This window comes from Erythrolamprus reginae, chromosome 2 (assembly GCF_031021105.1).
Source record: "Erythrolamprus reginae isolate rEryReg1 chromosome 2, rEryReg1.hap1, whole genome shotgun sequence".
Lineage (NCBI taxonomy): Eukaryota > Metazoa > Chordata > Lepidosauria > Squamata > Dipsadidae > Erythrolamprus > Erythrolamprus reginae.
This window is the reverse complement of record NC_091951.1, coordinates 237,782,787-237,803,118: the sequence shown is the minus strand read 5'-3', so window position 1 is coordinate 237,803,118 and position 20,332 is coordinate 237,782,787. Positions and strand designations below refer to the sequence as shown.

Genomic DNA, 20,332 nt, shown 5'->3' with positions numbered 1-20,332 from the left:
GGCTTTAGAATAATAATCAGAAGAATAAAAAGTTGTGTAGACTGCAGCTCATTAATCTTTTCCATCCCTTTGGAGGCATCGTCTAGAAGTGAGGATGTACAAAATCAGGAATGGAAGGGAGGGGGCGGGGCTCAAGGGAATGGCTGGGATTGGAGCAGAGCATGGGAAGGGAAGGGGGCGTGAGAGGTGGTGGTAAGTCTAAATTCCCCATTGGTCAATGAGAAATCCATTGCTTTACTGTCCATGGACAGGCAGGCAGTCTGTCGCAGTTTACTTCTTAAACATATCCTGGAGCGGACCTGGCAGGTATTTAATAACGGTATCTAGGATGCTTTCTTCTTCCTCCTCATCCTCATCCCCACAGCCCGGTGGGATGGCCTTCTTGGGACGCGTCAGGCTGCCTTCTGCATTTGCTTCCAGAGCGGCTTGGGCCTCTGCTTCTCTTTCCTCCTTCTTCTTAATGCCATACTACAGAAAGGGGAGAAAAAGAACAGAGGCTTTTTAGCAATGGATGGAAACCAGTCAAGGAGGAGAGCTAACCTAGAAATAGGGAGAAATTTCCTGACAGAACAATTTTCCTGATAGCGCAGCAGGTAGAGTGCTGTACTGCAGGCCATTGAAGCTGACTGTAGATCTGTAGGTCAGCGGTTCAAATCTCATCACCGGCTCAAGGTTGACTCAGCCTTCCCTCCTTCCGAGGTGGGGTAAAATGAGGACCTGGATTGTGGGGGAAATATGCTGGCTCTGTTAAAAAGTGCTATTGCTAACATGTTGTAAGCCACCCTGAGTGTAAGGAGAAGGGCGGCATAAAAATCAAATAAATAAAATAAAAATAAATCAATCGGTGGAACAGCTTGATTTCAGATATGATTGGAGGTTTTTTTAAAAGAAGAGATTCAACAGTCGTTTGTCTCAAAGGGTATTGGGCCATGATGGCGAATCTATGTGCCACCCTCTGGGAGGGTGTTTTCAGCCTCTGGAGGGGTGGGGGAGGGCATTTTCACCCTCCCCAGGCTCCAAGAAAGCCTCTGGAGCCTGGAGAGCACAAAAAACAGTATTGATTGATTGATTGATTGATTGATTGATTGGATTTGTATGCCGCCCCTCTCAGAAGACTCGGGGCGGCTAACAACAGTAATAAAACAATGTACAATAATAATCCAATAAATACTAAAAATGATTAAAAAACCCACTAATATAAAAAACCAAACATACATACAGACATACCACACATGAAATTGTAAAGGCCCAGGGGGAAAGAGCATCTCAATTCCCCCATGCCTGGCAGAAAAGATGGGTTTTAAGGAGCTTACGAAAGGCAAGGAGGGTGGGGGCAATTCTAATCTCTGGGGGGAGTTGGTTCCAGAGGGCAGGGGCCGCCACAGAGAAGGCTCTTCCCCTGGGTCCCGCCAAGCGGCATTGCTTAGTTGACGGGACCCGGAGAAGACCCACTCTGTGGGACCAAACCGGTCGCTGGGATTCGTGCAGCAGAAGGCGGTCCCTGAGATAATCTGGTCCAGGCCAGTGATGGGTTCCCACCAGTGCAGTCCAGAATGCCACATTGGTAGGAACCCACTGATGGTGCAATTTTCAGCTATTTTGTTTGGCATCTCTGTGTCGGGAGAAACCCACCATTGTCTTCATGCTGACCTTTCTTCTTTGTCTGAAGCACAGCTGAGAAGCTCCTGAGATGCAGGGGAGGGCGGGAAATCACCGAAAATTGCATCATCAATGGGTTCCTACTGATGCAGCTCTCTGGACTGCACCAGTAAGGACGCACTACTGTACTGGGCCCATCAGAAGGAGGCTCATGCATGGGGAATGGGGCAGCATGTGGGTCATGTGTGCATGCTTAGGGGGTGGATCATGTGGGGGGCATTGGGTTATGGGTGTGGGCATGCATGTGCATGCAACAGCCCGTGCATATATGCTTTCGGCACCCAAGGGGAAAAATGCTTCACCATCACTGTTATAAAGTCTCCTGCTTGAGCAAGGGTTTGGACTAGAAGACCTCCAAAATGCCTTCCAATTATGTTATTCTCTTATAATCAGAGAGGATACCGGCGGAATGTCAACATTTGCTTTAGGGCAGATTACATCATTCCAGAACCAATTCTGCCCAATGCTACACTCAGCCTTTCAATCAAATAATAGTTTTAAATATCAGGCCAGGTGGTGGATGATAGAACTGAGGTAAGAAGGGCTAATTTCTCCCAAACCAAATAAATATTACAAACCAGCTAATCCCTTAGGCCGGGGGTCTCCAACCTTGGCAACCTTAAGTCTTGTGGACTTCAACTCCCAGAATTCCTCAGCCAAAATCCCAGAATTCCTCAGCCAAAGCTGGCTGAGGAATTCTGGGAGTTGAAGTCCACAAATCTTAAAGTTGCCAAGATTGGAGACCCCTGCCTTAGACTATTCTGCTTTGCTGCATAAACATTAAAAATCCAGAATTCATCTTTAAAGCCCATGGTACCAGTAGTCCTCAATTTGCAACCTACAACTGAGCCCATTTTTGTTGTTGTTGTTAAGCAAGATAGTTGTTCAGCAAGCTTTTTGTCCCGTTTTACAACTTTTCTCCTCACAGTTGTTAAATGTATTGTTATAGTAGTTACATTAGTCACACGGTTGTGAAGTGACGCCTGCTTCCCCATTGACTTTGTCAGAAGGTCGCAAAAGGGGATCACATGATCTTGGGACACAGCAAGCGTCATAAATATGAATCATTTGCCAAGTGGCTAAATTTTGATCATGTGACTCTGGGGATGGCTGCAACAGTCATAAGTGCCATGTCACTTTGGTCAATAAACATGTAGTTTGTAAGTCAAGGACTAGTTATAATGTATTTAGAGACTATGCAATCATACACATAATTGACTTGTTAAGTGAATTTTGCCCCATTTTACAACTCTTCTTGCCCAAGTTGTTAAGTGAATCATTTCAGTCGATAGGTTAGTAACTTAAGTTGTTAAATGAATCTGGCTTCCCCCTTTCCTTTTCTGAATGTTGCAAAAGGGGATCACGTGATCTTGGGACAGAGTAATGGTAATAAATAAACTGTGAAAAATGATCATAAGTTACTCCTTGCAATGCTGCTGTAACTTTGAACAGTCACAAAACACACTGTTCTAAGTCAAGGACTATCTGTACCACTCCATAGTGCTTTATAGACCTCTCTGAGTGCTTTACAATGTCAGCACAAAGTGGCTCCTCATTTTATTGACCTCGGAAGGATGGAAGACTTAGTCAAAGTCAACCTTGAGCCTCATCAGGATTGAACTTCTGGCAGCAGGCAGAGTTATCCTGCAATACCACATTCTAACCACACTGCACCACCAGGTCAATGAGTATGGAATGAAGGAATTGTTCCAGAAACCAATCCAGGCTTTCCCCAATTTGGAAAAGGCTCTCAATTGTGCCTGTCTGTTGTATCTTTTCCCACCAAGAACCTATGTTGGTTCCAGGAGCAGTTACAGGATCTGATTCTTTCACTTCCATGACAGCCATAACCATATTGTGTCTTTGAGCTGCAAATGTCCCTTTTTTGTAATAAATGTGTGCCTCATTACTGAACTCAATAGTGTCAACCCCTAACCCCCAACATTTCTCCCTTAGACTATCCACGATTGACCTCTCCAGGTTCCTAAGAGGTCAGTAAGGGGTGTACATAAGTGCACGAGTGTGCCTTTCGTCCCCTGTCCAATTGTCTTTCCTTTATCTCATATATCATATATATTTTCTTCCTTTCATATATCTTCTCTATTTTTACATATTATCTTTATATATATTACTTCATATCTATTCTCTTCCATATTGGACAAATAAATGAATGAATGAATGAATGAATGAATGAACGAACGAACAAACGAACGAACGAACGAACGAACGAACGAACGAACGAACGAACGAACAAACAAACAAACAAACAAACAAACAAACTCTATGGTCATCTTCTCCCAGCTAGGGTTATGGAACTCTATTATGAAAATGGAATGCCGATAGTTGCCAAATAATAAAATGCTTGCACCTCATTTTAGAAATACCAGAATAAAGAGTTTTGGGCTTTAGAAAAAAAAACAATACAAAACAAAAATCTATCAAATCTCCTGCTTTCATCTTTGAATCCTATGTACAGACTCTCCGTCTTGAAAATATCCTGTGGCGATGAGGTGTCATTTCAATTATGCAGCATTAAGGATGCACTTCACAAGCAAAATGACTTAGAGAGGTCAGATCATCTTCTATGAAATTACTCGTCTGTTGGATCCAAAAGTAATTGCTTTGCCTGAATGGTCCCTACACCTTTTCTGGTTGGCTTTGCATTCTAATTAGACCACTGTACAGAAATCATGATGAAACTCAATAAATATATACATGCAAAAGGACAGTTGGTTAGGGGAACATTCTTTAGGTCAGCAAAACAAATGATGAGAATAAGTTAAAAAAAATGAAAAGAAATTACGTGGAATTTCAAACAGATTTAAAGGATTATTTCAAGACAACAGTTTTCAGCAATCCTCCTGGTTTTAATATGTAAAGTGCAGATGTTCCTTTGATGGCTTATTATTATTATTTTTAAAAAGAGAGCTATTAAATTAAGTTTAACTGATTAGCAGTGCTACCGATAAGATAATTCATCTCCATAAGTTAGTAGATAAACAAACTACAGTATACCTTTCAAAGGAAGAATAGACACCCAGCAAGGCCCCAAGAAACCCTTCATAGTAATTAATTCAGGCGGCCACTTGATTAAGAGCCAGTTGCTTCAAAGTTCAGCAATCAGTATGATGATTGCAACAACGTTACCTACAGTATTTTTCAGGATACAAGAAACAGCGGAGTATAAGATGCACATTAGTTTTGGGGAAAGAAAATAGGGGGAAAATCTATCTAGCCATTTATCTGGCTAATGTCCTTAGTCTGGTCAGCTTCAGCACATTATTTTATCCCTTGATTTGGGCTGAAAAAATATTATTCAGAGGGAGTGACAATGAAAACAAGCCTGCAAAGATTTAGGGCTGAAAAAAAAAGGTCTTCGGAGGGGGTAGGGAATGAAAAAATCCTACAAGCTGGGAAGATCATTAGCACCTTGCTAGGGCTGGGAAAAAGAAGCTTTGAAAAAATGATATTCAGTGTATAAGACACACCCAATTTTGAGCCTCTTTTAGGGGGGAAAAGGTGTGACTTATATTTTCCAAAATACTGTGCTTCCACTGAAATTAGTGAAATTTTATTCTAATGCTATCATGGGATTATATGATCTGTTCATGCAGATCTTGGATGGAAAGAAGTAACCTTAACAGTTGCTTCCATCGCTTCTTATGAGAATTTCAACTTTCCCTGCTTTACAAAGTCCCTTGGAGAAGGGTGGCTTAGAAATCCAAGTAAATAAATAAATAAAATAAAATAAAAACCAACCAGTGTTCTCTAGGTGGTTTAGGCTACAGCAGGAGTGCCAAATTCAAGGCCTGGGGGCCAGATCCGGCCTGTGCAGTGCTTAGATCTAGCCCATAGGGCCACCCTGGAAAAATGACTAGCCCACAGTGCCTCTATCTATATCTATCTATCTATCTATCTATCTATCTATCTATCTATCTATCTATCTATCTATCTATCTATTGATTGATTTGAATGCCGCCCCTCTCCGCAGACTCAGGGCGGCTCACAACAGTGATAAAAACAATATATAATGACAAATCTAATAATTAGAATCTAAAATAACAATTGTACATGCCAGTAAAAATGGGACTCTGGAGCTGTTTTCACTGGCAGAGGGTTGCAGGAGGCCATCGCAGCTGAAAATGAAGCTCTGCAGCTGTTTTCATTGGCAGAGTGCTTGGGCTACCATAGGCACCCCCAACACGAGTGATGTCGAGCTGGCAATGCCCACCCTGGCCACGCCTCCCCCTGCCCCCACAAATCAAACACAATCCTGATGTGACCCTCAATGAAATTGAGTTTGACAACCCTGGGCTACATTTTCCATAAGTGCTCCTCATTAATAATGCTGATTGGGGTTGATTGGAGCTGAAGTCCAAAATCCATGGAGGACATCATAAGATGATCAAGTGCATATATAATATTACTCACTCAAAACAATAATATACAAGTAACCCTAACTATGTTCCAATACCTGCTGGGTTACTTTCTCTAAAACTCAACCATCCTTCTTAATCTGCAAAATGATATGGTTATTACATTGGATATGTTGTATTTCTAAAGTACAGGATATGTTGTATTTCATCACTTGAATGTGAAAACTTTCCTTCCAGTGAAATACAGTAGTAGGTATGTGAGACAATAGGATCCAGTTTTGGAATACAGTCACTATGGGTAAAGAGTAGTGATGGGTGAACCGAACTCGCACAATTCGGGTCCATACCGAATTTTGCGGTGTTTGGTATGCCGAACATGAACCCGAAGTTTTTTGAAACTTCGGGCAAAGTTCAGGGTCGTGTTCAGCATTCGGAGCTTTGACGTCACCGGCAGGTTGCTAAGAACGCCAAGGTGATCACTTCCGGGATTCCATGGAATCCAGGAAGTGATCACCTTGGCATCCTTAGCAACCTGCCAGTGACGTCAAAGCTCCGCCCCCAGAATCTCTTTGTGGGAGGGATTCCCCAGCTCCTTCAAAGGGAGGTCTTCATGTAAAAATAAACATTGTTATTTTTACGAAAACGGACGCCGCAGTGGCGCTGCAAGTAAAGGGCGGTCCTTTCACGTAAAAATAACAATCACCTTGACATCCTTAGCAACCTGCCAGTATACATGACATCAAAGCTCTGCCCCTGGAATCTCTTGGTGGGATTCCCCGTTCGGGTTCGGTTCGGGTTCGGCTGAATTTTGCATAAAGTTCGTCCGAACTTGCCGAACCCGAACACTGTTGTGTTCGCCCATCACTAATAAAGAGTTAAAAATCAACCTGAAGCACAAATATTTCCATTATGGTTCTTAATTCATCTGATTCAGACCTTTCTTGCCCTAAGTATTGGATGGATGGATGGATGGATGGATGGATGGATGGATGGATGGAAAGACAGATACTGCATTTAGAATGGCCCCAAGAAACACTCAAAAGAGTTGAAACTGCTTTACAAAGGTTAATTTTAATTTTTTTAAAAAACTAACATCAATAAAAATATACCGTAACTACACTGAAGCTGAAGGATTATGCCGCATTTCTTGTAGGTTTTTAGCATTGAGTAAGCTCCTCTCTTAAAAACAATAGAGTTAATAAAGAGGAACATAATTCCATGGACAGAATGGAGATCCTCTCTGTAGGTTTTGAACCCTGAAACCTTTCTTCAGCTTAAAAATAGTTCACTGTTCCTTCCCCAGGGCAAATGTATGGAGGGAAATACCCAGGGGTGGGCTACTACCCAGATGGCGGGGAATGCAGTGGGGTAGCAAAAGTGGAGCTCCACCCCAGAGCACCCAATTTGCACTGAAAGGTGTTGAAAGAAAACGCAGGGCATTTGGTAGTAAATATTTTGGTAGCCCTTCACTGGAAATACCCCTCACTCAGTTAAAAGAAAATCAGATCATTCGTTGCAAGACAATAACTTTCAATAGACTCAGTATATAATATTGGCAACTGCTCAAACAGGATCAGGCATATTTTGATTCTGGCATTCTTCCCTCTAGCTCCTTGGTTCCCAACAAGGGGCCCACACCCTACAGGGGGGCAATTTGCTTTTTAATGGGTGCAACTGGAACATTATTTAAAACAAGTTAATGGCCTTTTAGGTTTCCTCCATGTGAGTAGGAGTTCACTTTTTGAATAGTAAGAATTGTATGTAATGGGAGGAGGGCATCAGTATTTTAGAGATGCTTAGGTGGGGCAGGGCCAACAAATGGTTGGGAACCACTGCTCTGTTTGATGGCTACCTTTCATGTAGTTTGACAGGCGCATCCATTTCTGCATTTTTCTCTTTGCAAACTATATTATGGGCTCCCTCCCCCTCCAATGGCCTTGTTGATTTCTTACTAATTTTCCACTAACTTGAATGACTCCAGCAGGAAAGGAGGCATTTATCAGGATTCAAGACTAGAGATGTGTGAAGACCACAAATAATGTTAGATAACTATTTTATAAAACGTCTTTTTATGTGTATTAAGAAGACTCAATGGAGATCACCCCCTTTCCCCTATCCAGAAGTTGTAATGGTTTGACTTAACTCATCACTGCTTATGTGGAGCTTGAAATTAAAGACAATGACTCTCATTATTCAAAGCCATTCCCTGCCACTCTGCAACTGACAGCCCAGTGTTATGCCTGGTTAAGTGGAAGTAAATTCAACTGAGTTCAGGAGGACAAGCATCCAAATATAAAGGAGATAAAACAGGAATTTTAGTATTTATATATAAGAAAATAATGGAAGGGATCTCAGAGGCCTTCCAGTCCAACCCTTTGCTGAAGCAGGAGACCTATACTATTCCAGAGAAGCGGCTGTCTAGTCTCTTTTTAAACATTTCCAGTGATGGAATACCCACGACTCTGAAGGCAAGCTGTTTCACTGGTTAATTGTCCTCACTGTTTAGAAATTTCTCCTTAGTTCTATGTTGCTTCTCTCCTTGATTAGTTCTCACCAGAGATGGGCTGCTCCCTGGACAGGATGGGGGGGGGGGGACACACAGTGGGGTAGCAAAAATGGAGCTCCATCCCAGAGCACCCAATTTGCACTGAAAATTGTTGAAAGAAAATGCAGGGCATCCTGCATAAGCCACGCCCACAGTGTGGTAGTAAAAACTTTGGTAGCCCTTCATTGGTTCTCACCCATTGTTTCTTGCCTTGCCTTCAGGTGCTTTGGAGAATAGGTTGACCCACCTCTTCTTTATGGCAGCCCCTCAAATTTTGGAATACTGCTGTTATGTCCCCCCCCCTAATCCTTCTTTTCACTAAACTAGACATGTCCAGTTCCTGCAACCGTTCTTCATATGTTTTAGTCTTCCGGCCACTAGTCATCTCTCATTGATACTTTAGGTTGTTCCCATATATAGGACCTAAATGTCATATACTGTGTACTTTTGGTTGTGCAGGTTAGGTCTCTGGAAATGTTGGTGAGGATGTATTGCATTGCATTATTTACAGGACCGTCTTCTATCTCATACGACCCAGTGATCAGTTATGGTGCACAGAGTTTGCCTCCTCCGGGCCCTGTCATCCAAACAATGTTGGCTGGCGGGTCCATGGGGGAGAGCCTTCTCTATTGCGGCACTGGTCCTCTGGAACTAACTCCCCCCGAAGACCCCCACTGCCCCCACTCTCCTTGCCTTTTGAAAGGCATTAAAGACACACATCTGTGCCAGCAGGCCTGGCGATAGTGAGCGATAATTTCGCTCTGGCCATTAGTATGGAAGAAGGATAACTAACTGTTTTTTATAGTGGGTTTTTACTGATTTTTAATGTTTTAAATTATATTTATTGCTACTGTGTTTATTCTATTCTTGTAAGCCGCCCTGAGTCCACGAGGAGAAAGAGGGCCTATAAATCTAATAAAATAAATAAATAAATTGCAGTAAATAAATAAATTGCAGTCTGCATTGGTTGCCAATCAATTTCCGGTCACAATTCAAAGTGTTGCTTATGACCTATAAAGCCCTTCATGGCATCGGACCAGAATATCTCCGAGACCGCCTTCTACTGCACGAATCCCAGCGACTGATTAGGTCCCACAGAGTGGGCCTTCTCCGGGTTCCGTCAACTAAACAATGCCATTTGGCAGGCCCCAGGGGAAGAGCCTTCTCTGTGGCGGCCCCGACTCTCTGGAACCAGCTCCCCCCAGAGATTAGAACTGCCCCCACCCTCCTTGCCTTTTGTAAACTCCTCAAAACCCACCTTTGTCCTCAGGCATAGGGGAACTGAGATATCTCCCCCGGGCCTATACAATTTATGTATGGTATGTTTGTGAGTATGTCTGCTTAATAATGGGTTTTTAAAAATATTTTAAATTGTAAAGTATTAGATTTGTTATGAACTGTTTTATTGTGTTGTGAGCCGCGCTGAGTCTACGGAGAGGGGCGGCATACAAACAAACAAACAAATAAATAAATAAATAAGCTTTTGTTCAATGAGGGCTGGAGATAGGTTTTAAAGAGCCATTGAGGAAGTCCACTGAAGACTCCTTCCTGACTCAATTCTCTTTTACAGAGAATGTACTGTACATCAGCATTAATATTCCTTTCTGGACCTTAGGGATAGATCAGAGGAATTAACAGGTAACAATAACAAGACAGAAAAAGAAATTTAGGAGGAGCCACTGCCTCAGTAGACCCTCAATGCCAGTCTTGCTTTCCATTACCAATCTCCCTGTAATGTTATTTTTAGGCCTATCATAAATCCAATGGACACCTTTATAAAAACATCCCAGGCAGAAAAGATATCATACATTGAGGGTCACTGAATCCCCAGCTGCCGTTTGTTTCCATAATTAATCCAACTAGGAAAAGGAGACGGAGATGAACCTTAATTATGCAGAATAAAAAGGAGACGAAGCAAAAGGAATAATTAATGACTATACATAATGAATTTGATCCTGAACATTTGCCTGTGGTTATTTTGAGGACAAAACAGGGAGAGAAGATTTCAGAGGCCCCTACGTGTTTTTGCTCGAAATGCCTATATGCATTTTTCCTAGCCTCTGGAACATAATGGGTGGAGGTATTTTTAGACCAGATGTAAAATGTTGTCTCGCTCTTTCTCCCTCCCCCCCCCATCTATGGGTCTAGCCTTCATTTTGCACATGTTTGTGATCCCTTCGACAAGCTTAAGACTGCTGTCTTTATTGGCTTAAAAATAAGAGATCTCTGTCAAGTTTCATTTCTCATTGTTTCTCAATAATCCATTCTATTCCAACTGGCCTTTTGAAACTCAACATCCAATGAAGGCCAACCCCCCCCCCCCCCAGCCCTTTTCAGCCAAAAAGGCCATGAGTTCTATTGAAGGTGGTGATACAGCATCTGTCAACTCCTGACAGAGTTCCCCTCATGCTTGTTCTTCCTCACTTGCTTGGGCCCTGGCCAAAATAACAGTGAAGAGAAATATCTGTGTCAGCCTGTAAGAGAAGGACAAGTCAAGAAACAGGCTTGGTACGGATTCCAGACAGACCTTATTCTGTGGGGAAAAAACACAGAAATTTAAAAGTCTGTCCAAAGTTTATACTAAACAACATGAAGGCAGAGTAGTTTTGAGTTTCTTTCTCACATTCCCCTCTTTCTGAAGGCTTTCTCGGGGGGGGGGGGGGAGATGGAGAGGGAAAGAGAGGGAGAGAGAGACTGAGATTTGTTTATCCCTTCCCTTTTCTCAATGTTAGCTGCACATTATTTCTCAAACTGCCCCTTCATGCCCCCATATCTGGCTCTCCTGGTGCTAACAAAGATCTAAAGGCAAATGGTGATCTCATCCAGCATCTGATCAAAGAACTAAACTGAATATGTCTAGTCTAGTTAAGAGAAGAGTTAAGTATTAGTTAAGTATTGCCCACAAGATCATATGCTGCAACGTTCTACCTGTCAATGACTACTTCAGCTTTAATCGCAACAACACAAGAGCACGCAACAGATTCAAACTTAATATTAACTGCTCCAAACTTGACTGTAAAAAATATGACTTCAGCAACCGAGTTATCAAAGTGTGGAACTCATTACCTGACTCAGTAGTGTCAACCCCTAACCCCCAACATTTTTCCCTTAGACTATCCATGATTGACCTCTCCAGGTTCCTTAGAGGTCAGTAAGGTGAGTGCATAAGTGCACCAGTGTGCCTTCCGTCCCCTGTCCAATTGTCTCTCCTTATCTCATTTATCTTTTCTTCCTTTCAAATATGTTCACCTGTACTTTTACATCTTTTCTTCTTTACTTATATTATTACATATCTTTCTCTTCAATGTGTATTATGTATTGGACTAACTAACTAACTAACTAACTAACTAACTAACTAACTAAACAAACAAACAAACAAACAAACAAACAAACAAGTGACACGATAGCAATCTGCCAATATCTAAGGGCTGTCACAGAGAAGAGTCAACCTATGCTTCAAAGCTCCTGGAAGCCAAACAAGAGGAAATGGATGGAAGCCATCCATCTCTTTGGATGGAAGAGAGAATCAGTCTAGAACTAAGAAGAAATTTCCTGACAGTGTGAACAGGTAATCAGTGGAAAGGATGGCCTTCAGTAGCTGTGGATGCTCCATCACTGAAGGGTTTAAGAAGCGATTAGACAGCCATTTGTCTGAAATGGTATAAGGTCTCCTGCCTAGGGGGTTGGACTAAAGACTTCTAATTCTGTTATTCTATATTCTATTCTGTATCTCATTACTTTCTTCTCTAAAAGGTAGCTGACAATGTTCTAGGGATACCTGAACAGGCAGGAAACAGGAGTCTCTCTTTATTTTTTCAGAATTTTAATGTCATGGCTATATATGAAGCTATTTGAGTATCTGGAGCCATGGTTAGGTTAGGGTTAACTAGGCATGACACATTTCCTGCAATGCTTCCAGGAAGGAAGAGATTTTAAAATAATTTGTCACCTTGATAAAGGTTCTAAACAGGAAAGGACATACCAAAAGACAAGGAAACACAAGAAGTGGAGTGTACAAGGTCTTGTTTTCTTCCCTAGAAATGTTCGACCTTTTTAAGGTTATTTGGGGTGATATTACTTTACTCCAATTAAGCACCAAAGAGGCTCCATTAATTTACATTAGGCATCTGTTTTTGGGGCGGGCTGTTTACCAGGTGTGAAGAGCTCAACTTCCCTTCTCATAAGCTCATTCATTATCTCCTTCATTAGCCTATGAACAGGATTTGCAACAGGAACATGGGCAAAAGGCCCATATGGATTGCCTTGGCAACAACACGGAGATGAGTCAACAAATTGGCCATTCTGCCTTTGCCATGAGGTTGGGGTACTGAAGCTGCAAATGAAATATACCCTTCTGCCCTCTGAGAGAGCAGAAAGGACAGCTGAGGCAGAGAATGAAATCCCTGGAACATTTGTGTTGTTTTGATGCTCTGTTGGCACCTCTTTGGCATTCTGGGTAGAATTTCCCTTGCCAACAGTGGCCACATTCTCATTTCTGCATTCCTCTCAGGCAATTCATTTTTCTTTATCTTCAAACATCCATGATATTATTGTGTCACAGTATCATTTAACCTGGCACAGTCAAAAGTCAGTTAAAGTGTAAGTACTTTTCTATGAACCACCTGTTATACATATAATCATATACCATGATGATCTTAATTACACAGTTTTAATGTTGAGCCGCTCCAATGATGTATTGCTATGATACTTGCCACTTACTTTTCTCTCAAAATACAAGAATTTGGGAAATAGTTGTTGCCCTCATTGGTGAGGTTGCTTGAGTGGAAGAGTTGAAAAACTCAATCCTTGGAGAGTCCTCGGAGAGGGGCAGCATGCAAATCCAATTAAATCTTAAAATCTTAATCTTAAATCTCAGCACACAATTACAAGAAAAACAACAGAGAACAGATACTCTAGGACTGAGCCAATTCAAGACGAAACCTCCATTTGTTCCAGGGAATAACCCTGAGCAAATTGCTGACTCTTAACCTACCTCATGGGATTATTGTGAGAATGAGAGCATAATTAACACAGTTTGGAAGAAAATCAGAAAGTAAATGTAATAGTCAAATAATATAGAATTCTCCAAGGATGTACACCATGGGTAGGACTGTCCGGTTAACAGCAAACCTATGCCAGACCTATTCTCGAATACAGCTCATCTGTCTGGAACCCACACCACATCTCAGACATCAACACTCTCGAAAACGTCCAAAGATATTTCACCAGAAGAGCCCTTCACTCCTCCACTCGAAACAGAATACCCTACGAAAATAGACTAACTATCCTGGGTCTTGAAAGCTTAGAACTGCGGCGCCTAAAACACGATTTAAGTATTGCCCACAAGATCATATGCTGCAACGTCCTTCCGGTCAACAACTACTTCAGCTTCAACCGCAACAACACAAGAGCACGCAATAGATTCAAACTTAATATTAACAGCTCCAAACTTGACTGTAAAAATATGACTTTAACAATCGATCTGTCGAAGCGTGGAACTCATTACCGGACTCAATAGTGTCAACTCCCAATCCCCAACACTTCTCCCTTAGACTCTCCACGATTGACCTCTCCAGGTTCCTAAGAGGCCAGTAAGGGGCGTACATAAGTGCACTGATGTGCTTATCGTCCCCTGTCCAATTGTCTTTCCTTATCTCATATATCATATATATTCTCTCCCTCCCATCTACTTCTCTTCTTTTTTACTTTCTATCTTTATATATATTACTTAATGTCTATTCTCTTCCATATGTATTGTATATTGGACAAAGAATAAATTTAAAAAAAAATAATAAAAATGAAATCTTCCTACCTAAAACAAAGGGAAGAGGGGAAGGACCACTCATTTCTAGCTTGAGGTTCAGCATAAGATCTACTGCTGAAGAGTAAAGGACACAACATTCACTTATCTAAGCACTAACAAAATACTAGTGTTTCACTACGAAACTATGTGATGGGGCTTGACAAAGCTTGAAAAGTAAAGAGTAATTTAAAAAAATCTATTATTTTGTTAGAGATGGTAAGCTAAGTTTCTGTTACAGATGAAAACATTATTTGCATGGCATACACTTTCAATTCATCCCTCAGATGAATTGCTCAGGACCTCCCTGTAAACAATGTTCCTGGTTTTGCTCTATGGCTGGAGGATGACCAGGCTGTCAGGTGAACTGGCCATGGGAGAAACAGGCAGCTTCCCTTATTTGTGTTTTCGTAATCGCATCTGTGAATATTTTCCTGCATTTTTGCCTCTTTTCTCTTTAACTGGTGTTATAGCAGAAGGAGCAGATTCCTCTGAACTGAGGAAGAAAATAAGAGAAATAAATCTGCCTCGGCCTACCAGCATCCATCGGTATTCATCTGGCTAGCGACCTGTTAATGTGTAATAGAGTTGAGAGTGTTTGGAAAGTCAAATAGTATTTGCTGTGTGAGCAAGAAGGAGACAGGAAGGAGTCTGTCCAGGCGTGGCTTACCTCAACTGTTCTGTAGTAAAGCTGCTTGCTGCTCTGAAAGCAAAAGCAAAACTGAAACTCCTCTGTTTGTTTGTTTGTTTTTTTTGCATTTGGATCAGATTTCTTTTCAGGTGGGGAGGGGGGAGTAGAACTCCTTAGCATCAGAACTTGTTAATAATAATATAAGAAATACTCATGTTCTGATGGCATTTTGAAAAATCCTTTGTTAGTGAGCACATAGAAACCAAGAAAAATGTACGTGGCAAATTTCAAGCTTGTAGGCCTTACGGTTCTGGAGATTTCATGATTAATGCATGAGTGGTTTTCACTTTTATATATAGATGGTTTGAGATGTCAAAGGAATGGCTTTACAATAAGGCTGGGGAGAGTTCTCAGCACATAAATCAGCATTCTCTTTGGAAAGATTTGGAAACAAGTTAGATACCTGAGAGATACCAGATGTCCATATAATGGTTTGTTTACATTTTCCTCCAGTTTTTGTCTTAAGGCCACAAAACCGTTATAGAAACATAATTTAGCAGTGTAAAACAGTAAGTCCAGTTATTGGATACCACTTCAGATATATCTTGGAGTCTCCCCAGAGTCACCTCTCTGTTCAGGAAAATCAACTGGTTGTCTTCCATATTCAAGTGTTGAGAAACTGTCAGTGAGGCAAGGAGGAGGGAATCAAGCAGAGAATTAGCCTTGAGTTGCCGTGCAACTGCAAGAGAGCTAGAACTGACCCTTCCGCTGCCCAAACTCCATGAAACTTATCTATCTGTTTCCACGAGAAGGTAAGCAATCTGGAGAGATTCCTGTATTATAAGTAGAATTGCAATGAATTCATTAATTTGAATTTTACACATGTGGATCTGGTTCAGTTGTGAGCTGCTACTGGCTTTACAACAGGTATGCTGAGTGTGCGGTTCACTGTATGCATGTGCACAGTTCAGAGAGAATAGAACTTTTGTGTTGAAAACTATGCAAGGAATAAGGAAAACAGTTGCGGAATGGCAATTCAATCTGCTACCCTGATCAGCTGGGCTTCAGAAGCAGAGATAAAGGTCAGTTTATCAGGGGTGGGCAGTCCGACCCACTTTCTCAGATGCAAAGAACCAGTTTGTTCTTGGCTTGGAGTCAGAATTAATGGTTTGAGTAAACTGGTCTGAACAGGTAGCAGCCCACCATTGATCTCGCTGCTTGTTCCAGACCAGAGGTCTGATCTGAGACCTCCCAGTTTGGATCGGTTTGCCTAAACCAGTAGCGACCTGCTGGTGATTTATTTATTTATTTTATTTATTTATTGGATTTGTATGCCGCCCCTCTCCGTAGACTCAGGGCGGCTAACAACAATGATAAAAACAACATGTAACAATCCAATCCAATACTAAAATAACTTAAAAAAAACCTTATTATAAAAACCAAACATACATACAGACATACCATGCCTAAATTGTAAAGGCCTAGGGTGAAAGGGTATCTCAATTTCCCCATGCCTGACGGCAGAGGTGGGTTTTAAGAAGCTTATGAAAGGCGAGGAGGGTGGGGGCAATTCTAATCTCTGGGGGGAGTTGGTTCCAAAGGGCCGGGGCTGCCACAGAGAAGGCTCTTCCCCTGGGTCCCGCCAAACAACATTGTTTAGTTGACGGGACCCGGGGAAGACCCACTCTGTGGGACCTAACTGGTCGCTGGGATTCATGCAGCAGAAGGCGGTCCCTGAGATAATCTGGTCCAGTGCCATGAAGGGCTTTATAGGTCATAACCAACACTTTGAATTGTGACCAGAAACTGATCGGCAACCAATGCAGACTGCAGAGTGTTGGTGTAACATGGGCATATTTGGGGAAGCCCATGACTGCTCTCCCAGCTGCATTCTGCACAATCTGAAGTTTCCAAACACTTTTCAAAGGTAGCCCCATGTAGAGAGCATTGCAGTAGTCAAGTCTCGAGGTAATGAGGGCATCAGTGACTGTGAGCAGTGACTCCCAGTCCAAACAGGGCCGCAACTGGTGCACCAGGTGAACCTGGGCAAACGCCCCCCTCGCCACAGCTGAAAGATGTTTCTCTAATGTGAGCTGTGGATCAAGGAGGACGCCCAAGTTGTGGACCCTCTCTGAGGTGGTCAATGACTCCCCCCCCCCCGGGTGATGGACAGACAGATAGAATTGTCCTTGGGAGGCAAAAGATCTCATGGAACCGGTTTGGTCAGTACTGGTCTGGGTGCTGCCACCTTTTTATTATTTTATTTATTTATTTTGAATTTTTCAGCCTGCGCATGCTCAGAAGCTGAGTTCACGGCACTGCACATGCATCACCATCTTATTTTCAGCTTTTTGGGGAGGAGGTTTTCTGCCACTGTGCATACATGCATTCGGGCACAAGGTGTGGCCACCCGGTGCAGGAGGAAGCAAACTGGCAGTGAATTAAGTTGGAACTTACCCCTGGGTTAGGTGGGCTGAAGCTTAGAAACATTATTTTTTGGTGATGGGGCTGTTCTCAGTTGATGATTCATTTGTCTCTGACATTGTCTACCTTCCAGGGAAAAAGAGCTGAATGTCAAGCTTTTCCAGAGAGCTATTGGGACTTGATGCCATATATTTTGTTTGGGCTGGATCTGTCTTAAGCTTTTTACATTGATATGTTTGATGTGTGTTTCATATCTTGTTACTCACTGAGGGTCTTGTGTTGGCAGAAGCGTACAAATGGGTCAAGCTTCCTTTCAGACTTGAGCAGCTTCTCCATTGTTCCTAAGATTGCAGGCTTTCGATGCAATTTTAAAAGCTTTCTTCATGATGCTTTGAATTCAGTGGCACTTATACACAAGCCAGCAGGCTGTGTTAGAAATGATAAATAATTAAGGCACTTAAAGCTTGATGCTAACTGGCAGAAGCTCACTAAGAGAAGCTAGAGAGTTAAAACTTAGTTGCAAAGGTCTGTCATTACTGCTTTGTGAAGAATCAGAAAACACAGGAACCTCAGGGAAGCTAAGATAAATAGAAGATAGAAACTGAAGGAAGTGATAAGCTATTTACTGTTCGAAGTGTTGGAGCCAATGGAATCAGGGTGTATGGATAGAAGAGCTTTATGCCAAGAAAGAAATGAAACCCAGAGTTAGGAAAAATACAAAGGTTTGATGCTGCAAATGCAAAACGTATGGGGGAGAAATGGGAGATGGAAAGAGTGGAAGGTCTAGCCAAGCAATCAAATGGAAAAAAGGGAAATACAGTGATCCCCCGCTCGTTGCAAGGGTTCCGTTCCAGGACCCCCCGCAACGAGCGGGTTTTCACGAAGTAGCGCTGCGGAAGTAAAAACACCATCTGCGCATGTGCAGATGGTGTTTTTAACTTCCGCAGCGCTAGCGAGGAGCCGAAGATTGGGGGCGGCGCGGCTGTTTTAAAACGTCGCCGCCGACATGGGGGGCTCGCTAGCACCCCCCCGAACCCCCAACCCGGGTTCGGGGGGGTGCTAGCGAGCCCCCCATGTCGGCGGGGACGTTTTAAAACACCCGCACGGCTTTCCAATGAGTCCCGAAGACAAACGCGGAAGTTTGACGTTTGTCTTCGGGACTCATTGGAAAGCTCCGATCGTTTTAAAACAGTTGCGCCGTTCTCCGCTGACTCCTGGCGAACTTCCCGGGCGAAGGGCGAAGGGCGGGCGAGCGGGTGCTGGGGGGGCCTTCGCCCTCCCGCCAGCAAGAGGGGGAAGACCCAGGGAAGCCGCCCAGCAGCTGATCTGCCGGGCGCCATCTACGCATGCGTGCCCATAGAAAAAAGGGCACGCATGCGCAGATGGTGTTTTGACTTCCGGGTTCAAAAATCGCAAATTACCCTGTTCGCAATGGTCGGGGATGCAATAACCGGGGGATCACTGTAGATAAAAAGAAAGCAACTCAAAAGGGATAATAAGGGAACGAGAGAATGAACTGGATGGCTGCTTATCTCTTTGGAATTAGGAGGCCTAGCCATGATTAAGCAAGATTAAAAGAAAAGATACGGCTTCCGGTGGTGAGAACATTGTGTACAGGAGCGATGGAACAGGCCTCTGTTCCCGAAGCTTGTATTTCATCATTGGGGGGGGGGCTGATACGGCACATTCAGTCTTGGAGGGATTGACCGGAGAAACTCCTTAACTTTGATGAGGAAAAACTGGCCATTTGAGCTGGCCTTGGCACTGACAGACATATAGAAGGAAGAAGAAGAGTGTGACTTAAGCTTATTTATTAATTAATTAGATTTGTATGCCGCCCCTCTCCAAAGACTCAGAGCGGCTCACAACAGGATACGATACAAATCCAATGATTAAAACAAATTTAAAACCCTTAATATAAAAAACAATCATGCAGACCATACAGACCATACATAAAATGGAAACGGCCCAGGGGAATCAATTTCCCCATGCCTGACGACAGATGTGGGTTTTGAGGAGTTTGTAAATGGCAAGGAGGGTGGGGGCAGTCCTAATTTCCAAGGGGAGTTGATTCCAGAGGGTCAGGGCTGCCACAGAGAAGGCTCTTCCCCTGGGTCCTGCCAGACAATATTGTTTTGTCGACGGGACCTAGAGAAGGCCAACTCTGTTGGACCTAGCCGGTCGCTGGGATTCGTGCGGCAGAAGGCGGTCCTGGATATATTCTGGTCCAATGCCATGAAGGGATTTATAGGTCATAACCAACACTTTGAATTGTGACTGGAAACTGATCGGCAACCAATGCAGACTGCAGAGTGTTGGTGTGACATGGGCATTCTGCACGATCTGAAGTTTCCCAACACTCTTCAAAGGTAGCCCCATATAGAGAGCATTACAGTAGTCGAGCCTCGAGGTGATGAGGGCATGAGTGACTGTGAGCAGTGACTCCCGGTCCAGGTAGGGCTGCAACTGGTGCACCAGGCGAACCTGGGCAAATGCCCCCCTCGCCACAGCTGAAAGATGGTTCTCTAATGTAAGCTGTGGATCGAGGAGGATGCCCAAGTTGCGGACCCTCTCTGAGGGGATCAATAATTTCCCCCCCAGGGTAATGGACGGACATATGGGATTGTCTTTTGGAGGCAAAACTGAGATTTAGAGGTGGATATAAACAGCAAAAAACTAAAGGACTTAAAGGATTAAAATACTTGTTTTTCTTTTCTTGCTCTTTTCTTGTTGGTAGAGAAGCAGAGAAATTCGAAACAATTGGAAACTTGGGGATTGAAACAAACAACTAAAAGAAAAATGGGAGATTTTGAAATGTGGCAATCATTACAAACTGTAGTACCGTACTGTATGTTACAGAGATTCCCTCCCCCCCCCCCCCCAAAAAAAAGGAGTTT

At 42.9% G+C, this 20,332-nt stretch overlaps 1 protein-coding gene across 1 annotated transcript in view; it reads right to left on the bottom strand.

The window, feature by feature from the left end:
* Positions 1–270: 270 nt before the first annotated feature.
* CPLX1 (complexin 1) overlaps positions 271–20,332 on the bottom strand; it is a 213,794-nt gene continuing 193,732 nt past the window's right edge. The window contains exon 3 of the mRNA XM_070736215.1: positions 271–468. Coding sequence (XP_070592316.1) covers positions 271–468 — 198 coding nt within the window. The remainder of the gene's footprint in view (positions 469–20,332) is intronic.